The 21,756-nt window shown below is 47.9% G+C and overlaps 1 protein-coding gene across 12 annotated transcripts in view; it reads right to left on the bottom strand.

The window, feature by feature from the left end:
• Positions 1 to 8,420: 8,420 nt before the first annotated feature.
• ACSL1 (acyl-CoA synthetase long chain family member 1) overlaps positions 8,421 to 21,756 on the bottom strand; it is a 69,983-nt gene continuing 56,647 nt past the window's right edge. For 9 of the 12 annotated variants that reach the window (XM_036070618.2, XM_078069826.1, XM_078069823.1 and 6 more), the window contains 12 exons: positions 21,567 to 21,644; positions 21,415 to 21,492; positions 19,754 to 19,888; positions 18,244 to 18,378; positions 17,196 to 17,291; positions 16,486 to 16,558; positions 14,773 to 14,861; positions 13,725 to 13,841; positions 12,028 to 12,171; positions 10,638 to 10,739; positions 10,460 to 10,531; positions 8,421 to 10,092 (listed from right to left, as the gene is read on the bottom strand). In XM_036070618.2, coding sequence (XP_035926511.2) covers positions 9,952 to 10,092; positions 10,460 to 10,531; positions 10,638 to 10,739; positions 12,028 to 12,171; positions 13,725 to 13,841; positions 14,773 to 14,861; positions 16,486 to 16,558; positions 17,196 to 17,291; positions 18,244 to 18,378; positions 19,754 to 19,888; positions 21,415 to 21,492; positions 21,567 to 21,644 — 1,260 coding nt within the window. In that variant the 3' untranslated portion in view covers positions 8,421 to 9,951. The remainder of the gene's footprint in view (positions 10,093 to 10,459; positions 10,532 to 10,637; positions 10,740 to 12,027; positions 12,172 to 13,724; positions 13,842 to 14,772; positions 14,862 to 16,485; positions 16,559 to 17,195; positions 17,292 to 18,243; positions 18,379 to 19,753; positions 19,889 to 21,414; positions 21,493 to 21,566; positions 21,645 to 21,756) is intronic. The other 3 variants (XM_036070615.2, XM_036070614.2, XM_036070617.2) reach the window with 3 other exon arrangements.

Here is a 21,756-nt window from a genome sequence, read left to right as displayed (position 1 = left end):
TTTTGGAGAGAGCGAGAGAGAAAGTGAGCAAGCATGAGCTTGGGAGAGGGGGAGAGGGAATCAATCCCAGGACCCCAGGATCATGACCTGAGCCGAAGGCAGACGCTTAATCGACTGAGCCACCCAGGTGCCGCAAGACTACATATCTTAACTACCTGTTGCTCAATTCATTTTTCCTGGCCCTGCTATCATCTGTCAACCTCATTCCTGTAAGTTTCCCTGAAGGTGAAGGGGGTGATTTTCTATTATGGAAAAGAAAACACAGAAAATAATTTCTTTCTCAAATGTTCCTTCTGTGTTTTTAAACTTCCTACAGCACCTACTAATTCCTGGGTGCACAGGAATAACCCATTAAACCTGGCCATTCTCTTCGGGAAAAAACTCAAGTCGTTATCTGTTTCCAACAGACCAACTGCTCCTCATCTGTGACTATGACGCTGCGAAATTAACCGGAAACGTCCCAGGAGGGCAAGGCCGGGGTGAGGAAGGAGGAGACCTCCGCTGGGATGTTCCCATTCAGAAAAAGAGGAAATTAAACCCAGAAAGGAAGTTTTATTCGGTGTATTTTAAAGTCGGAAGGCAGAAAGGTTTTTCTGTTGTGGCAAACTGCAATGACCTTAGACCCTCCATGTGTCACAAGCTCGCCGGCATTTCCCTGGCTCCGATCCTCCACTGCTGAACTTATTTGCTCTGCCACCAACGTCCTACTTTTTCCAGACCTAACTGGCACCGCTCCTAGCCAAGCTGAGATCACATGGCTAATAGGTCTGACCACTGCATCAGGACCTGCCATGTCACATGTTTCGGATTCCATTCCCAGCTCCCTGCAGGGCTGGGTCTGGTGCAGGAACCCTGGGAGGAGCATTCTAGCAAAATCCAGGGTTTCTCCGGCCGAGCAATCGGTGACTCCGACCTGCAGGGGAATTTGTTTTATAACTCAAACTTGTAAAAGGGACACATGAGCACATAAGTGGAGAAAGAGAAACGAAAGCACACCCCATAGGAAGAGATTTTCCGTAAGAAAACAAGAGACATAAAATTTCTACAGTAGAAATTTGTCTCCATGATTCGCTCTCAAGCTGTGGTCAAAAAAAAAAAGTTTCTGAAAACAGTTTTCATCCTTGTAATGACCTTGCTCAGTCTGACATGACTTTGGGGTGGCCTGACAGCACACACAGTTGTGCAGCTGATTTTGTTCCCAGAGTTGAAGGCAGCTAGTTCCCTACCTCAGGGATCTTTTTCTGCTCAGCCAAGAATGAAACAGTAAAAGAGTCAAGGTGCCATCAGCCAGACAACCTCAGGTCAGACAGGCTGCCCTCTCAAACCCCCAGGTGACACAAAAACCTTCTTTCTGGAACCTTCTGTAGGAGTAAACAGCTCCCCCCACCCCACCACCACCCTCTGGCTGCCGCCCTGTGTCTCACAAGCCACCTCTTTAACCCTGTCACTTAGCATAAAGAAAATCATTACCAGCTGCCCTACCCCTTCACCTCACACCACTGCCAGGACACAAACATGCCTGACTTTTTATTTCCTGGGCTTGGAGAATAGCAGAAGACTTCCTAGAGGAAGTGGCATTGACAATCGAGTTGGAATAAAGGGATAGGAGTCAGCTGGGCCAAGGTAGGAGAGGGCTCTAGGGAGAGGGCATATGCAAAGGCCCAGTAGTGAGCAAGAGTGGGATGCATTCTGGGAGCTCGAATACATTCAGTGTGGCTGGAACAGAGTTGGGGTGGTGGCAAAAGATGAGGCTAGAGACACAAGCAGGGGTTCCCCAGTTCCTTGCTCCTCAAAGTGTCGTACCCAGACCAGCAGCATCGGCATCCCCTGAGGAGCCTATTCAAAATGTACAATTTCAGGCCCAATTCCAAATTTATTGAATCCAAATCTACATTTTAAGATCCCCAGGGGATCTGATGCACAACAAAGTCTGAAAAGCCCTCCTCTAAGTATATGAAGCAGTTCAGACTTGGGAGCAACCGGAACTTTCTGAACGATAACACAGGGGAATCACATGATAAGACTTGTGATTTAGAAAATTCATCCTTGCTGCAAAGTGGAGGAAGAGAGGGTGAGTCAGTAGAGACCCACAGAGAGATGCAGAGGCCAGTTAAGAGGCCGGTGCAGTTGTCCCAGCGAGAGTCGGCTGCCACCCTGCCTGGGCAGTAGGGATGGGAGATGGGGAGTGGACGCAGCCAATAGGCAACGGGAGAGCGCGTCCGCAAGACGGTGGTGGTGGGCGGAATTGCTCCCAGGTGCAGGGCCCACTGCCCACCCGGCCGGGTGGGGCCGGGGAGCTGGCGCGAGCTCAGCAGGGTGCGGAAGGCAGTATCAGTGGGTGTGGGAAAGCACAGGACTCTTCAGGGAGAGTCCCTCTATGTCTGCACATGTTAAAGCAGAATGTGAGCAAACCGGTTTCATGCATGCTTCACACGTGTCCCATTCAGGGCCTGGTGCTTGGGTACCCCTATGACAGGGCCCCCCCCCCCCCGCCGTCACTCCCATGACTCACCCTCCGATTTTAACTGGCCACATGCAAAGCAGGAAAGACTGCCTAGAGTTCAGGGGGGCGGGGGGCGGGGGGAGGGTGAACCAGTAGCCTTAGCATTGAGCAAGGACAATTTCTGTAAGGGAAATTTGACAGGCAAGACCATTCCCCCTTCCCCCATTAAAAATCGCAACACGAGTGAGTGGCTAAGAACTTAATTTAACATGTATTTGTGAAAAACTCCTGCTTCTGGCCAAGAACAGTCCATCTCTGTAGCTTTAGGAATGCTACTGAGGAGCAGAAGTCATCCAGCAAGACTTCTACATGTTTGCAAGTCAACAGTGTGAAGGAGTTAAAAGTCAAAAAGGAAAAGTGTGGGTTTCTTTTTATGCCAAACAGGAGGCTCGCGCTAACCTGCAACTGCACTTTCTCGGCTCCAGGCGCTGAGGCTGGTCCAGCTGGGAAGGATGGAGGAACGGCCTCTGTCCGGGCCGGCTGTGGCCACGGCCAACCTCCAGGATAGATGCGGAGGGGGCTGGAGGTGGAGGAATGGGAGGGGCGCTCAGTCCAACAGCCCCGCGGTCCTCGCCTCCCAAGGTGCCGCCGGGCCTTCTGCCCTCTGTCCACCTGTCCTGCCTGCCATCTAGGGCAGGCTGGCCGGCTTCTCTTCTGCTTATGCTGCCGTGAAAAGAAACAATTGCCACAAATACGGAAGAAAATTCCAGAGTCCACGGCATTTACCAGTCTCCACCTTGTGACATGGCATAAGCTGCAGACAGGTGCATTTACAATGGAGAGATTGGGGGCCCCTGGGGACTGGCTAGTGAAGGAAATGTGTCCGACACGGTGACGGGCATCACACTGTGGAGGGGAAGGCACAGCCAAAGAAGGTGACCCAGGCACGAGAAGTGGTGCAGTGGGAAAATTCCGGACTAGTTAGCTGATCTTCCTGACTTCGCAGGAGCCCACGCCCCCACTCGCTCCCAACGGGCTTCTGTCCTCACTGCTCTGCTGGAACACTTATGTCCAGAGTTGTCACCGTGGTGGAATCCACTGGAAGTTCCTCTGTCCCCACCGTATTCCACCTTTCAATAGCATGTGACGTAACTGATCCCCTCCCTCCCCAAAACTTTTCTCTCTTGGCTTCTGGGACACCACCTGCTTGGTTGCCCACCTTCCTTCATGGCAGGTGATTCTCAATCCCCACTGCTGGCTCCTTAATTCCCTTTCAAATATGCAAGGCTGGTTCTGTCTTGGGACCTCCTCTATTTCCCATCCAGATTTTCTGGTTCCCCGGGTTACCTGGCGAAGTCTCTTTGACCTCCCGTACACTGCTGACTTGCCCATGTGTTATCTCCAGCCTGCCGGTCTCCTGAGCCACAGACTCCTATCTTCACGGGCTTGTCTAGCAGGCACCTCCAGGAGAAACTGTGTCCAGATTCAACCTCCTGATTCCCTCTCCCAAAGCCCATGCAAGTCTTCCCAGCTCAGCAAGGGCAGGTGCTCATCTCCCCAGCTGTGTGCACACCCCAATCCCTCCCTTTCCCTGGTTCCACCTCCAACCCCTTTCCTATCTCCGCGGCCACCAACCTGGTTCAAGCCGCCATTATGCACCATGCTGTCCTTGCATGGTCTCCGTGCTTCTCTGATCCCTCTGTGACAGCCAGGAGTAGTCTTTGAAAAGGGTGATTCAGGGAATGTTACCCCTTGCCTCAAAACCCCTCATTGGTTTCCTCCTGAACCCAGAGTCATATCCAGATTCCTGTCTGGTAACCCGGCCCTCCTTCTGTAACTTTTCCCAATACTACACTTGCCCTCGCTTATGATGCTCTAGCCTCACTCGCTTTCTTTCAGGTCCTGGAATACATCACACGCCTTCTCACCTCAGGGCTTTTGCACTCACGATCCTGCTTTTTGAACCCTTTCCCCAAACCCTGTGAAGCTGGTTCCCCTTCCTCATTCTTCAGGTCATCACCATAAGTGTCACCTCCTCAAAGGGACCTTCTCTGACCCCAACACTGAAACCAGGCCCTGTGGTCCCCTCCCCAATACTTTCTCAGTTGTTTCTTTCGAAGCGCCCATCACAATCTGAACTCATTTGTTTGTTGATGGTAAACACATAATTGTGGATTCACCCTCCAATGGGTCTCTATAAGGACTGAATGGGGACATAAGTAAGGAACGAACACAGCATAGCACAGGAGTGTACTCCCTAGGATAATCCCACAGCTGCCAGGACCCCCATCCCTGAGGATTTCTTTTTTTTTTTTTAAGATTTTATTTATTTATTTGAGAGAGAGAATGAGATAGAGAGAGCATGAGAGGAGGGAGGGTCAGAGGGAGAAGCAGACCCCCCGCTGAGCAGGGAGCCCCATGCGGGACTCGATCCCAGGACTCCAGGATCACAACCTGAGCTGAAGGCAGTCGCTTAACCAACTGAACCACCCAGGCGCCCCTGAGGATTTCTAGAGCTACTTCTGAGGGATCTCATGAAGCAGCTGTATGCCTGTACACGGCCTCACACACACTCTCCTCTAAAACAGAGTGGCTCGTTCTACCAAACTTTTAGTCCTTGATGGATCTGGGGTTACGAACATCACAGAGAGCAACTATATTTAATTTCGGATAAGCCATAAAACCAGAACAAGACTCTGGGAAGTGATATCAGGCCCTGCTGGGACGAAGAGCAATCGTAGGATAGGAATCAAAACCATTTGTACTGACGCTTAGAGGCAGAACGGGTAGGGCCGAGAAATAATCCACCGACCTGTTTGGTCAGAGTTCATGGCCAGGGCACCTGGGTGGCTCAGATGGCTAGGCGTCTGCCTTCGGCTCAGGTCATGATCCCAGGGTCCCGGGATCGAGTCCCGCAGGGCTTCCTGCTAGGCGGGGAGTCTGCTTCTCCCTCTGCCTCTGCCTCTCTCTCTCTCTCTCTCTGACTCTCATGAATAAATAAATAAAATATTAAAAAAAAAAAAGTTCACGGCCAAAGGTGGACAAGAAGAACCATCCACAGCATGAGGTTGGAAGCTCAAGTTCCAGCTTCCGTTCTGTCTGGTATGTGGCAATGATCCCATCACACATGTGCTTTGATTTCCTCGTTGTAAAATGGGGACAGCGGTAGCATTTGGCTCCAAGGGTTGTAACGTAAAGTGGGGCATCTGGGTAAAATGCTAAGAATAGCGCCTGGCGCGTGGCAACATCGGATGCATTTCAGTTCTTCTTCTTCCAAGTCATTGAAAAAGTGGGAGGCAAACCTATTTACCAAATGCCAAATATCCTTGAAAACAAACTGCCTTTCTGAGTTTGGATCTAGAATGTGGGTGCGTCATGGGGGGGGGTCCTGCAGGGAGGGGCAGGACGAGCTCTGAGCGCAGAGAGACGACTGTGGTTTTAGCTCGCTCCTCCTCACTCCTCGTGCATCCTCGCTCCTCGTCTGTAGGGAGACGCCTGCTCTCTGGCTGTTCCTGAGAGAAGCTTAACACACAGGGGGTCTGGACAGAAGAAAAGACTGCCTCATTCCAAGTCAGCCGTCCTCTTCTGTTCCAGCTGCGTTTGAGACACAGACCACTGGGCTCTGGAGGTGTGGTCTGATTTGTGGGAAGAGTGCCACTAAATATTTACTGCTGTTGAACAGGCTCAGACCCCAAACAGTGCACCGCGGAAGTTAAGAACTGAGACAGTGTTTAGGGATTAATATCCAGAATATATAAAGAATGCCTATAGCTCAACAAAACACACAAATAACCCTATTTGTAAAAATAGGCAAAGGGCTTGAAGAGACACTTCTCCAAAGAAGATATACAAATGACCAGTAAGCCCAGGAAAGGATGCTGACCCTTACTAATCATTACCGAAATGCAAAGCAAAACCACCACGAGATACCACTTCACGCCCATTAGGATGTGCGTTATCACAAACACAGAAACCAACCAGAGAGGACGTTTACAGACAGGATGTGGAGAAATTGGAACCCTTGTGCATTGCTCGTGAGAACATCAAGGGGTACAGCCACTGGGGCAAACAGGATGGCAATTCCTCAACAAATTAAGCATAGAATTACCGTATATATGATCCAGCAATTCCACTTCTAGGTGCATACCCAAAAGAATTGAAAGCAGGGACTAAAACAGATATTTGTACACCTGTGTTCACAGCAGTATTATTCTCAATAGCTAAAAGGTCCGAACAACTCAAATGTCCATCAACAAATGAAAGGATAAAGAAAATGTGGTCTGTGGCCTACAATGGACTATTATTCAGCCTTAAAAAGGACGGAAATCCGGTGATGGGCATTAAGGAGGGCACGCGTTGTGACGAGCACTGGGTGTAACACGCAACTAATGAATCGTTGAACACTACATCAAAAACTAATGATGTACTATACTATACAGTGGCCAACTGAACATAACAAAAAAAAGATCAAAGGGAATTAATAAGAGTGTAACAAAGAGTATCCATTCTCCTTCAAAAAGGCCACAGGTTATTACTTTGAGTTGGTCATGAAGGACATATAATCTTGGCACAATAAATTGGCCTGGCACTAAATAAAATTTACTATTATAACAAAAAAATAAGTAAATAAAAATAAAATAAAAAGGAAGGAAATCCTGACCTGCGCTACAACATGGATGAACCCGGAGGATATTATGATAAGTGAGATCACCAGTCCCAAAGACAGATATGCTGTAGGATTTACCTGCAGTGGAATTCACAGAGACAGCGAGGACAAAGGTGGTTGCCAGGGGCTGGGGAGAGGGAATGGATGAGCAGAGTTTCGGTTTCACAGGATGAAGAGTTCTGTGGACAGATGGTGCATGCACTTAAAGCCTCTGAACGGTGTGCTTAAAAATAATTAAGATGAGGGGCGCCTGGGTGGCTCGGTCAGTTAAGCGTCTGCCTTCGGTTCAGGTCATGATCTCAGGGTCCTGGGATCGAGCCCCGCATCGGGCTCCTTGCTCAGCAGGGAGCCTGCTTCTTCCTCTCCCTCTGCCCCTGCCCCTCACTCATGCTCTCTCTCTCAAATCAATAAATAAAATCTTTAAAAAAAATAATTAAGATGATACATTTTATGTGTTTTACCACCTTTTTTTTTTAAAAAAGGATAAAACCCAGCGTGAAGATCAACCTCATTACAAGAGAAGCTTTGTTCAAAATTGCAAGTATTTGTTCACATGAGATTTAATGAACACCTACTGGTTTGCAGGCCAAGTTGGGCGCTCAGGGAGGGAAGAGAAAGGTCATGCCCAGTGTGAAGACGCTCACACTCACTCAACTCAGGGGAAGAGGAAGAGAAAGGGGAGACGACAAGGGCAGACAAGATAAGCAGTTTATTAGCTCAAGCCAAAGGCAGACTGGATTAGGAGCCTCACCCGAGACATGTGAACAGGGCTTGGGCTTTAGAGGAAAAAACCAACCACCTCCACACCAAACATGGGATTTAAGGGAGGGAGGCGGATTTCAACCCCACACACTAGAGAAGGAACTGGGGGCTGAACACCTACAGAAGAGGAAAATCTTTACAACGACAGTGTAGCCTGGAAACCAGAGGAAAAGGAAAGAGAAAAAGTTGGCTGCTACCAATGAGCCATCTTCTAAAACAGTGCTTAGTAAGAGAATTGCTAAAATACACGGAATTAAATCCACCACAGAACCGCCACCTACAGCCAATGTGTCCAGAAGCAGAGCTTCCCAGCAAAGAATTTGCATTTCCAAGAATATCCGTATTATTCACACCATGGTTTCTTCTGCACAACATAGCAGGGCTGTTGCCAGAGAACACGGCCGGAGGCCCCGGGTCACCCTCCGTGGGGGTCAGGGAAGTGGCCGGCGGGCGGGTCTGTGGCCGAGGGCCCATTCTGCTCTGCACTCGCGCACGTCCGAGGCTGGCCCGAACACCACCCCGGTCAGGAAAAGAGAGGCTTTCACTCGCTTGAAATGCAGAAATATTTATTTTGGTTTCCTTCATTGTTTTTGGAAATTCTGTTTTGGTTTATAAAACATAGAAATAGCCAACACTTAAAGCAAACATTCAAAACCCCAAGGTGACAAATTATTGACTTTTTGTGCAATGAAGAACACACATATGAAGTTAGGCTACCAAATAGTGTTACTATGATGACAGTTCTTCGGTGCCAACCCCGTCGTGCTTGTATAATACACGGAACTCTCACAAACCCAAAACCAGCTGCTTTCAATGTATAAATGACAACTTAATTCAGTCACACGTAGCAAAGACTTGCAGTCAAGTGAAATGCAGCTAAATTCCCAAATTAACTTTTTCTTTTTTTAAAAAAATCCCTTGAGAAGTTAATCCCAGAAAATGAGTTTTCCAGATTTCTACCTCCTAGAATTTTGGCTTGTCAAACACATTTCGTAAAAATCAGGTAGCATTATAAGACCATTTGCTTATTACTGTCCATTTCAATAAGTACCCAAGTATATCTATTCCCTTAATAGGTTTAAAGACATGCCCTGCCTGAGAATTTATTTGGGGGTGGAAAAAGCCACTTAATCACAACACAATCTTTTGATATGAAAACCACATTAAAAATCCATTGGCCATCACAAAGAATGACTGGTTCAGCGATGATAAAGGGGACAGTTCATGAGGCGTCACAGTTGAGCATGGGCGATCCAGGTAATTATTTCCTTCTTGAAATGCTTGTCTTCGCTGCAGAGTCTAAGGCAGATTTTTTCATAACCCCTGGGAGGGAGTAGTGGGGGGTGGGGGACGGGAATCGGGTCTGGAGAAGAGGGTCTGAGATCATTCTGCTCCGCGGGCACCAGAAGCCGCTCGCTCAGGTGGGCGCCCATTCATCCGAGACGACGCCTGTGCTGTTCTGAGTCGGATCTGTTCTCTCCGTCCCCGGGAACCTTTTGCTCCTACAGGACACCAGGGACTGCTGAGAAGCACGCGCCGCTCCGGGACCCGACAGCAGAAGGCTCGTCGGAGCGCGTGTGAAGTGGGGAAGGCGAGGAGGCAGGGGTTTAAAAAAATCTCTGGCCCACTTGCCACGTTCTCCAGCTGGGACAGTTGTTGCTTTGAAGGGAAAGCTTCCCCCAGTGCACTGCACCTTGCAGAGTGGAGAATCTGCGGCAAGTAGCAGACATCTCAGGAATAGCAAAGTCCTAATCCCTTGGTTAGAAAACTGGGAGACAGAAGTTTTCACCGCCTTTTTTTTTTTTTTAAACAGAGGAAGTCTCAAATAACTTAGCACGTGGATCGTTTCCCCTTTACGATTTTAAGGCTCATTTTGGAAGTTGTGTATCACCATATACTTGGTCTGCAACAGGAGGCGACCGTAAGGCAGTGTTCCGTGTCCTCTGAAATTCCTATGACGAGAACCCCGAATGCACAAGTCAAACGTGGACGCTCCCTTTCCTACGCACACTCTAGTCAAAATTACCAACGTGAAGGCCATCAGCAGGAGACTGCGGAGGGGTGTGGTTTCTTCCTGGCATTAAACTTTGATGGTGGAATAAAGTTCGTCTATCTGTGCCCTGAAATAATTCCGAAGCTCGGGCCGTTTTGCCTTCATCGTTGGAGTCAGGAGGCCGTTGTCGATAGAAAATAATTCAGTGTGGAGACTAATGCCTTTGACCTGCAAATAAACGAGGCCATTAAAGCAAAAACCGAGGGCAGAATCAACCTGGGCCTAAAAGCATGTGGGTCAGAACGGACGGAGACCCCATGGCCGATCCAGTCCCTCCCTGGACTCGGGCCAGTGGGCTCGCTCAACACAAGGGAGGGGCTGCTCCCAGGACAGGATCCGGGCTTGGACCCCGACCTCCAAGGGAAGAGAGTGCCTGCCCTCGGTTACAGAAATCTTTCCCCCCTGGCCAAAGCTCGCCCTTACTCATTCCTCGTGGGTTTCTTTAGGTCCCCTCGTGCTCCATACCTATTCATACAGAACCCCCAGGTCAGAAACCTGTTTTGTAGGGGTGCGTGCACGGTGATGCAAATCTCACCTGTTCAAATGGTTTCAGGCCAGATTCCTTCCCAAGCCTCACCATGTCTTCCAGGATGGCTTTTTTGACGTCCTAGGAAGGTGAGAAAACAACACGCTTGCTGTGCTGCAGGTCTCTGGAGGCACGCTCAATGCCAAGCCAAGGAACAGAAGCCAGACCACACACTCCCCGAGCCTACCTTGTTCCTGCACAGTTCCTCAAAGGAGCCTTCAAATCCTTTCTTTCGGGCCCAGGAACATAATGTCTCGACATCTGGTACCACAATTGCTATGAGAAATGCCTTTAAAACAGACAAGTGAGTTATTATGTGGCTTGATCCAGATGTTCTGAAATAGAGATTCTTTATCATTCTGCACGATGGACCACGGGAGAATCTGATAGATGTTACAGACCCTCTTTTTGGAACATATTACCAGCCCCAGGAGTCTACTGAGCCCAGGTTAAGAGCTCCCGGCTCTAAAATACAGACAGCAGCAGGAATTTTGCAATTAAATGTTTTAAAAGGACCACTAGGAATCAAAACCTAACAAAACCCTAATTTTTATTTACTTTTGCATACATATTTATATATATATTTTAATAAAACAGTTAAATAAGCAGACAAGATAATGGATATCAAGTAACTGCTTTTAAAAGGAGAGAAAAAAAATTTATACAGATGTTTTTAGATCTCCAATGCCACATTTTTTACAATTTAGTAACAATAAAACTAAATAAAAATCGAAGGCATGTTAAGACTCTAGGTCAAAGAGAGGTGCCTGGGTGGCTCAGTCAGTTAAGTACCTGCCTTCAGCTCAGGTCTTGATCCCAGGGTCCTGGAATCAAGTCCTCCATCAGGCTCCTTGCTCAGTGGGGAGCCTGCTTCTCCCTCTCCCTTTGCTGCCCCCCCCAGCTTGTGCTCTCTCTCTCTCTGTCAAATAAATAAAATCTTAAAAAAAGAAAGATTCTAGGTCAAAGAAAAACAGGTATACTCTCAAAGAAAAATAGGTGCATTCCTTATAAGATAATAAAATATTCTTCCACAAGTATCTAAAAGTCTCAAGATTCGTAAAAAGATTAGCTTTCAGGAAACAAGACCACTTTCTCTCCCTTGCCACCGTCTGCCCAATATTTTGGCAAAGAGACGTTACACTACAATATTGACCTTGGTTTTCAACTTCATGTATATACCAGCTCACAACCCCCACTGCTCAAACATGATTTAGGAGACACAGCATAAGTACGCTGGGTCTAATATGTTGAAAATTCTAAACTTTCTTATAATCTATCAATATTTCCTTTCATAGTTTAAATTAGAAGCCTATTTTACCCACTCCCTAACATCTTTATTCAACTCCCCTTGGTACGCCAGACCACTCTAGTTAGGTAAAATAAAAATATGGAATTTAAAGAGGAAAACTTTTCTGGATGAGAAATGCCAAGCGGCAAACCCCAATAATATTCCAGCATGCCACAGGTGAAAGGCAGTTCAATACTCATCGCAGACCTTCCATCGCACTGCAAACGTCCGGAGTTCGAGGCACCGGGCACACTTGTGCAACACGGCTCACACCCCAGAACACACGTACCTGCAAGCTTTCTCCGTGGACAAACACCTGAGCGATAGGTTCACTTCGCAGGTAGATATTCTCAATCTTCTCGGGTGCTATGTATTCTCCCTGTGCCAGTTTAAATATGTGCTTTTTCCTGTCGATAATCTTCAAGGTACCATTCTGTTTATTAGAGGGGAGGGGAGGGGAGGCGCTGTGAGTGGGTCCGTGGCTGGGGGACGCCCCCCTCCCAGCCCCATATCAATCACACCCAGTCCAGGGCACTTCTCACATGCTTTCCTTTAATCCTGGTAACACTGCCCAGGGGCCAGTTATCAGCCCATTTTAGAGAGAGGGAAACTAAGCTTGGGGAGACTAAGTAACCTGCCCAAAGCCAGTGAGTCAAGTACAGAGAAAGGGACTCCAGAGTCCACGCCCTTCACTTCATCCCTGGTAGCCCACCAGCCGCGCTCTGTGTGCTGTGTATCCGCCTCCCCAAGGATGAGTCATGCTCCTTAAGGGTACGGACACAGATTGTCCTCCTAGAGCACCCTGCACAGAGCGAGGGCTCAGTAAAAGCTCCTATAGAAAGGCCAAATGCCACCTTCGTCATTGTTTCAAGGCGGAGGCAGGGGTGGGGGTGGGAGGGGCTCGCTCCTGGGCCCCTGGGGCAGGGTCCGTCAGCGGCCCACGTGGGGACCGTGGGAAGGATACAACCCCTGCCCTAGACGAGCCAAATGCCATCGTGTCCACCTCTGGTTGCCAAAACCCCCAGCTGACTGTCCACCCATCCCCACCCCCGGGGTCCTTCCTGTGCTTCCAAAAGTCAGCTGTAGGCAAGTTTCTCCGGTTCTCTCACTGCACGTTGGTTCTGTGCCATTTCCCCAAGGAGCAGACTGAGGTCCAAGGAGACGATGAAATGTGTTCACTAGAGCCCGAGCCAGAATTGGAACTGATGCCCAATCCCTCTTGAACTTGAAAAGAGGGACTTAATTTATTTCTGAATAACTTGGGTATTCTGAAGTCTGAATTAACTGGGTGGGGAGGAGGAGTATTTTCCAAATCTAAAAATTTCCGGGAGTGTCGCGTACATTAAATCTATAAGAATCGAATGACATGCAATAATAAAACTTGCCTTAGCCATTTTAGTAATAGCAATTCAACACAGTGACAACTTAGAAAAAGCAGCGGCAAGCCAAACTGGTCAAACCCATGAGTGGCGCTTCTTGTAGGTTCTTTTCCCTCCTCCGATGGACCCTGGCCTTTGTCTACAGTAACAATTCCGAGACTACCTATGTGTGAAGGCGTTGGCCTAACCATGGGACGCTTACCCTGTTTTTAATGAGATGACCAGCCTAAGAAACATACACTTGCAACTTCTTGCCCACCACACCTTCCTGGCTGTCGACCACAATGTCCCCCCTACCTTGCTCAACTAATAAGGCCTTCATATCGAGGCCCAGCACTGATATAGAAAAAGCCATACATTGTCTCTCTGGATTTCAAACAGGAAGCCGCAACCGGAATTGATGTCACGCATCAAAACCAAACATATTCGCTACAGTTCAAGTGACAACCCTACCCAGGCACGCTAAGAGTATAAAGCTGTTCCCTGCAGGAAATGGAAGAGCCTCCCCCCTGCCCCCCTCAGCAGGGAAAGGGAAAAAGTGAGGTCGCACAACAGCAAATGGCAGAAGAAAAGTATCTGTGAACGAACGGGGGAGGTGAGTGCTTACTGGAAGCCACTTTCCAATGTCCCCCGTGTGTAACCAGCCGTCTTTGTCCAGAACTTCTGCTGTTTTCACTGGGTCCTTCAAGTAGCCTTTAAATACATTTGGCCCTTTCACACACACCTGAAGAGAGAAAGTTTGGGAAGGGGGGGTGGTTAGGGGGAAGTGGAGGGAGGGGGTCGAAAGTTCCAATTAGGAGACAGGTAAGCACCGGGGACCGAATGTACAGCCCAGCGACCACAACTCACACAGACACGTGATTGTATTTAACAGTTAAGAGACGAGATCCTCAGAGTCCTCGTCATGGGGAAAAAAAAAATCTTTTTTTTTTTCTGTTTTTCTTGTATCTGTGTGAGATGATGGAATATTAACGAGACTCATTGTGGGGAGTAATCCACCATAGATGGACGTCAACCCATTATGCTGTTTCCTTTAAACGCACACAGCATGTATGTCAATAACATCTCAACAGAACTGCGGGGGACAAAGGTGATCTGTAACAGCGTTTACGGGGGTTCTCCAGAGAGAACGAGTGTGTGTGTGGGGGGGTGCGTATCTCAACCTTTAGCGAGAAGCCCTGAATTCCATGATCCAGAGTGCACCAGCACAACCACACTGGGACCCTGGAGGTACGTCCAATGCCCCTGTTCCCTTGTCCTCACGACGTCAGCTGCAGTCAAGTTGTAGGGCTAATGCTTGCCTGAGGTTCTGGCTCAAAGCCCCAAAGGGGAGGAAATCACTTTGAAGTCATTAGGCTTTCCTTCCACTAGCCAGTGGCTCACTAATAGGTCTCCAGGGCCATGAGCTGACAGGAGCTGTGCTTCAGGTCTTCAGGCCATGGAGACTTGCATGCTCTCGAGCCCACGTCCCTGCGGTGTCTGGTGGAAGAGACGTTCGTGGTCCCCCTCCCCCATAAAGGCCCTTCAAAGAGAAGCCCGTTTGATCCAGGATCACCAATAACATCAAGTTCAGAGGCTTTATGGGACGCTGCCGAGAAGCGGCCAAGCTATCAGGGGGATGGCAACGTGGATGAGCGACTTGGTGGTTCACTCACCTCACCCTCGCCCTTGGAAGCCAAGTAGTTCATTTCTTCCACGTCCACAAGTTTTATAAGGTTGCAAGGCATGGGAGCACCAACATGGCCTGCATGGTAGATAGAAGAATGATCATTCCCAGGAGGACTCCTACTACCCTTAAGCCAAATGACGTTTATGGCCAACAGGCCTGCTCGTGATGGCAACAGCTGATACAAACGTCTGTTTGCAGCGATGCCAGCCTGGCTCCCCCAGTAAATGAGCACAGAGAGTGTATTTCTATAATAGAGACAAACATTCACAAGTCTCTTAGGATCTTTCCCCAGTTTGATGCCCCAAATTATTTTTTCAAAGTATGAATAATTTGGCTGTCGATTGTAAGGGTTTCTACAAATACCTGGAAGCAAGCTTTCTAAAACTTTTACCAGGCTCCTATGGTCTGACGGCCCCTGCTCATCATTTACCACCCCTCACTCACACAGACTTCTTCTCAACATCCCCACTTTCTCTAAGAAGAGAAAATACACAACTTTGCCAAACTGGATTATTCTCGCAATGTCACCTGGTTCTGACCAAGATGGTCTTTACTTCCTTAAGTATGGGTGAACACATTTTAAATTTAAATTTATTAAGATAGGATGGTGTGGGGGCACCTGGGTGGCTCAGTTGGTTAAGCGACTGCCTTCAGCTCAGGTCATGATCCCAGGGTCCTGGGATCGAGTCCCACATTGGGTTCCCTGCTCCGTGGAGAGCCTGCTTCTCCCTCTCCCTCTGCTGCCCCACGTCCTGCTTGTGATCTCTCTCTCTCTCTCTCTCTCTCAAATAAATAAATAAAATCTTTAAAAAAGAAAAAAAGAGCATCACAAATAATTCCTCCTATGTTTCAATGATGTTTGTGTAAAGAGATCACTGTTCCAAATTCTCTAGGCTGGTAAGGAACCAGGGGTTAAAAATTAAACCAGGAAGAAGGTTCAGAGACTGTTAGTACAAGTCCCAGCAGAATTGTGCTTCTAGAGTCTGGACATGAGAATCCATGTTCCTAGACGGTGCTCATATTTATAATATACCAAATAAATTAGTGGCGTTCGCGTATCAGAGTGCAGAATGGACCACCGTCAGAGCTGGGTTGGAATCCTGGCTCGGAAGCATAATGCCGGGTAAATTCTTAGACACTGTTTATGTGCTTTTTTACCAACACTCATTTCCTCTCAGAGGTAACAGGACTTAGGCCACAGGGTTGGTGCGGGGATGAAACGCACCCATGTGCTTAAGGACAACTGCTCCGTCGATTATTTTCGTATCTGCCTCTCCTTGTGCCTTTTGGGAGAAATGACTTGTTTCTTTCTCTCTGTGGTCTCAACACCCAGCCCAGCACCCAGTGTAGACTCAAGTCAAATTTACCAGCAAATAATTCGACCCCAATCCATTCCCGGAAAGCTCTGTGGGGCCAAATGTTCTGAACCTGGGGGAAAGGGCTTTTATCCCTCAGCTGTCAGCTTCAGATTCTAGGTGAATCTAACGCCACCCGCCTTCCAGCTGGTCCTCCAAGCATGGATGCTCTGCCGTAGCAGCCCTTTCCCACAAGGGTCCCTGATTGACAAGACTGTTCGCCCCAAGGCCTAATCACTCGAGACACAGAACTTCCATTGGTCAACGAACCGAGGAGGAACCCAATTCCAAGAACGCCCACCGGAATAAGGAAATCCCCATAAGGAGTGTCCCATGGCTCCTACCTGCTGTCCAGTCCCCAGGTATGGTCAGACAGCAACCGGCGGTGCACTCGGTCTGTCCGTAGCCTTCATAAAACTGGGCCACCAAGAGACGAAACGTTATTAAAGAGAACAGTCACACTGTGCTGCAAGGGCACAGATCAGGATGTTCTCCTCACTCCTGAGCGATGGCTAACCGTGGTGACACGTCTCTTTTTAAAATCTGTTCAGAACTACTATGATAGCACCCAAACATCTTCACCCCCAATCCGAAACCCCGGCCACTGTCCGTGGTCATCTTCTACTCGCCCTACTGTAGACAGGCGAGGGGGCCACCAATACGGCCCGACAGGTCACACTGCACACGACCCACCCAGGAGTGCACTCAGTGCTCTGTCCGCTCACGGCTGTGCCTCATGCCTGTCCTGGTTGCCCAGTCTCGGCTGCCTCCCCCGCCCTCTTTAAGGCCGGTTCTCTCCAGGGTTTGCAGGTCGGCTTATTACCTGCAACCCATCCCCGTGCCCTCAGGCCGGATTAAAGGCAAGTTTCCTGGCTGTGCTTTACCCGTCTGTGGTGTCCAGAGACGCACCATCTCCTGCCTTGGGGTCTCTAAGCAACCTGGGAATAACGTGATCTTCCAAACCAAAATGAGACACACACTTATGACTTTTTGGAAAGGAGAGTCCTGGGCTTGAAAAAGCCCGAGACAACCAGCCGCATGACGCCCACCTCACCTGACAGCCGAGCGCTGCTCTCAGAAACGTCAGCACGGTGGCGGACACGGGCGCGGCTCCTGTGATCATCAGCCTGACTTTTCCTCCCAGGCTCGACTTACAAGGCAAGGAGAGGGGAGATAGTGAGGGGCCGATGGCTGCACGGGGGCAGGCTCCTCAAAGACCCCTTCTGGGAACCCGGGGCCCGGATCCACTGGCTCCTTCTCTGCAGGCCACACGGAGCTCACCAAAGTGCAGAGAACTCACAGGCATTCAAAAGAGGAAGGCCTGGCTGGAGCTGGTTTCCTCCTGACGCTACACCCTTCTCTCTCAACGGGTATGAAAAACAAGCCAATACCTCTACCTGCAGGTATTTTGAAGGAATTAGAACAAGACTGTGGTGGGTTGGGAGGCAACCACCACATGTGGCATTTTTGGGGACATAGTATTATTATTCCGCATTCTTTATCACTGGTGCCTAAGAAATGAGTAATGTACTTGCTTCAGAAAAGGAAAGCAAGATAAAAAATTAGAAAGGCCCAGGGTGCCTGGGTGGCTCTGTCAGTTAAGCATCTGACTCTTGATTTCGGGTCAGGTCATGATCTTGGGGTCACACCCCACGTCGGGCTCTGTGCTCAGCATACAGTCTGCTTGAGATTCTCTCTCCCTACCCCCTCCCCACTCCTGTGCTCCTTCTCTTTCTCTCAAATAAATAAATCTTAAAAAAAAAATAATTAGACTGATGAATCACTGAACTACTACATCTGAAACTAATGAGGTACTCTATGTTGGCTAACTGAATTTAAATTAAAAAAAATAAAAAATAAATTACAGAGGCTCTACTCCCCTGAGGCCTTTTCTGCCCTTCCATGTTACCATGTTGTTCGGGTTTGCATGGGACACTGAGGTTTATGTACCGGCTTTGTCCTTAATTTTTAGAAATGTGCCCAGATAACTAACAACATGCCCTTCTCCCTCACCATCACACCTCGCTTTAAGAAGGAGCCCTCATAGACACTCCGAAGCCCAAGGTAGTCTCCCTAGCAAACAAGAGTTGAGAATGTGGCACCTGTATCTTGTGGAAGATGAGTCTGTCCCACAGGCTATTGTTTCTAATGATGCCACTGCGAAGCTCTGCTTCTTTCCTCTTGGAGGCGAAGTCCAGCAGCCATCGCTTCAGCGTGGTGTTTGCCTGCCCAAAAATCTGATGGGTCAAGAAGGAAAAGACGGTTACAAAATGACAAGGATGGCGAGAATCGAAAAGTCAGATAATAACAAGTGTTGGTGAAGATGTGGAGAAATTGGGAGCCCTCGTCTGCTGCTGGAGGCGGGGAATGTAATAGGGCATAGTTGCTTTGGAAAGCAGACTGGTAGTTCCTCAAATAGTGAAACACGGAAGTACCACAGGACCCAGCAATTCCACTCCTTGGTAAAGTACCCAAGAGAAATGAAAACACGGGTCCACACAGACACTCGTATAGAATGCTCGTAGCATCATTATGCATGACAGCCAAGAAGTGACAACAACCCACAGGCCTACTGATGCATGAAGGGATAAATAAAATATGTTCTAGCCATACATGGAATATTACTTGGCCATTAAAAGGAATGGAGTACTGTCACGTGCTCCCACATGGATGAACCTCGTGAAAGAGGCCAGTCACAAGAGAACACATGTTGCGTGATTCCATTCACATTCCATTCCGGAAGAGGGAAATCTACACATTCAAAAAGTAGATTCGTTTTGCCTGGGAGTCGGAGGGGGTAGAGGACAGCTACTGGGCAGATCCAGGGTTTCTTTCGGAGGTGATAAAAATGGGCTGTGGTGATGGTTGCAGAACTCTGTGAATATACCAAAAACCTTTGAATTTTACACTTTAAACGGGTGAATTATATGGAATGTGAATTATATATCTCAATCAAACTGTTTTTAAAAGTTTTTTTTAAAGGACTATTAAAAAAGAGAGAGAGAGAAGGTTCTCATAGATCACAGAAGCCCTGCCTTACAATAAAGAGCATGAAAACTGCCCCGTCCAAATTTATCTTGAAGACTGCTCATGTCACATGCTGGTCTTGCCCGGGATGTGTGGTCCATGCCACAATGACCCCCCACAGAGGGGTTGGCCTTCTCTCCATCCCTGGCTTGGCTTGTCACTTCTTTCCATGTGGCTAAGTAATGTTACATGCTCATGGGCATTACAATTTCTAGAACCATTTCATAATTATAGTTATCATGTGATGCAATTAGCAACTTTATGAGCTAGACAGCAGGAGGAGGTAACACAGTCCATCATGCAGATGAGAAAACAGAGGCTCTAAAGAGTTTACGGTACAAATAGTATGACCTTCCATCTTCTACCTGTATTGGGCCTTCCAGTTTACAAAGTATGTTCACCTGTTTTCTCTTATCATCTTCACCAAAGGCTCTGTGAGGTAAATGCATTCAGGCTTTACCACTGGGTAAACTGCACTTTTTTGAGATGGCGTACAGAAGGTCCCCGGAGGGCCCAATTCAAACCCAAGTCTCGGACTCTGGGTCCAGTGCTCTGTCTCCCACTCTGCTGCTCCTTGGAACTTACTCGGTCAAACATCCGGTTCAGCAGTCTGGGGACCACAGGAAAGATTGTGGGTTGAAGTGCCTTGAGGTCATCCATAAGCAGCCTGATATCTCCTTGGAAAAATCCTATTTTAGCTCCATGACACAGCATTACACACTAGGGCAGTAAACAAAAATAACCCACGTGTCGTCATCAAAGCAGGGACTACGCAACATACACACAGACACACAAGGCTTCTGTTTTAGCAATTTGGACCAGTTTCCAGAAACCATTAAGTTCCTGCAAGTCGACAGCTTTTCAAAAAATGTTCTTGCATTCCCTGGTCATTGCACAACATCAAAGTGTGGTTTTTTTCTCTGGATCCCCCTGAAGATAAAGGAGCTGGTAAGAAACCAGACTATGCTGTTTTTAGTGATAATCATGGAGCTTCTGCTGTTTTAGCTTTAGGACAAATAGCTGGTGAATGAATGACACGGTGTTATGTAATCCAAATATTGCACTTGCCTGGAAACTTTAGGCCTAATTTATTCCCCAAAAACTTAGCTACTTGCAAACTTGGCTATTTGCCAGCTTATTAAAGTCTCATGTTTAAAATCTGAATCTCATGAAGAAATGTCTGAAAGGCCGCTGACTCTGTTGCAGTTCAGACACTGGGGCACCAAACAGCAGACTGGCTTGACGTTCCGTTAAAATCTACTGCACGGATTTGTTCCCGCCCAATGCAGATCGCACCGGCAAGCCATACGCACTTGACCCACAGTCAGCCTATTTTAAACTTTAAAGAGAAAGAGAGATTCAAAAGATGATGCCACGGAAGTACAAATGGTCTCAGGCTTGAAAGCAGAAACCACTGGAAACGTACACCCTGGTTCCCGGTTTAAAAACTCAAGCTCAGGGAGTGTGCTCCCAGGCACACTTCCAAAACCACTAGGTGTATATGGGCCATTATCAGCTCATTTGAGATCACTTTGGAAAGTCACAAGACCTCCTGAGGTGTGCAGGAACCGAGGTAACAGATGCAAGATGGGAATCTCGTGACCCTTGATCCTTCAGGGTAAGTGCATCCTACGGGCCGGCAGCCAATCAAAGGGCCGCTCGCTCTCAGTCAGTCACCTCTCGATTCGTCTCGGTCACTGACACCTCGCACAGTGCTTGGCACAGAACTGGTGCTCAATAAATATTTGTCAAATGAATGAATGGTGCCCACTGGTTTTTCCTAGAAGTATATGAGCCAACATTGTCCAAGAAGGAGAAGTGATGGTTCTCGTCACAGTTGTATACACTTGACCCAGGCCAAGGTTAGCTAAAGATCATCCTGCTTTTCCAAGGGCACTGGGAATATCGGTGAAAAAAATGAATCTTAAGCCGACTTGTGCATTATGAACAAGCCAAGTGAAAACCGGAAGCTATTTACAGAGGCAGAAGCTTCACGAGGCTTTGCAGGATGGCATTCATAAAAATTCTACTTTTTATAGTTCATCTTTCTGGAATCACACCCATGTGCATAGCCTTCAGAAGTCTGAGCATCTAATTTTAAAATGAATGATTGAAGTTCAAGTATTCGGACCACCCCCACTTCCACTCCCAACATTTATACTCTTTTAAGTAATTAGCACCATTTCTAAAATGGGGCTGAGCAAAGAATTCTCTCTGGGGATGACAGTCTGCCCGTGAAAACTTACCTGAAGCAGCTGCTCATACATGTGTGCAAGTGGTAAAAACGAAATGTGTGTGTCACTGGCATTCAGGGCAAGAACTGTCTGTAAAACACAACAACTTAGCAGAACACCAACAAACGAGCAAGCCAGCACAAAGAAAACAAAACAAGGCCTACCTCTACAACTCTTTCAAACATATGTGCGAGAGGCAAGAAAGATATCAAAGTATCATCTGGGGAAGGGTTGGCTGTATTCTGTAAGCAAAGACACCGGCAACGAGAGAAGCCTTAATATTCCCAGTGATTTCCCATTTTATTTCAGAACACATAATACCTTAATGCTAAGGACAAGTACCGTTTGCTTACA

The sequence above is a fragment of the Halichoerus grypus genome, chromosome 3 (assembly GCF_964656455.1).
Source record: "Halichoerus grypus chromosome 3, mHalGry1.hap1.1, whole genome shotgun sequence".
In the NCBI taxonomy this organism is placed as follows: domain Eukaryota; kingdom Metazoa; phylum Chordata; class Mammalia; order Carnivora; family Phocidae; genus Halichoerus; species Halichoerus grypus.
The sequence above is the reverse complement of the archived record's forward strand: the minus strand, read 5'-3'. Positions and strand labels throughout refer to the sequence as shown.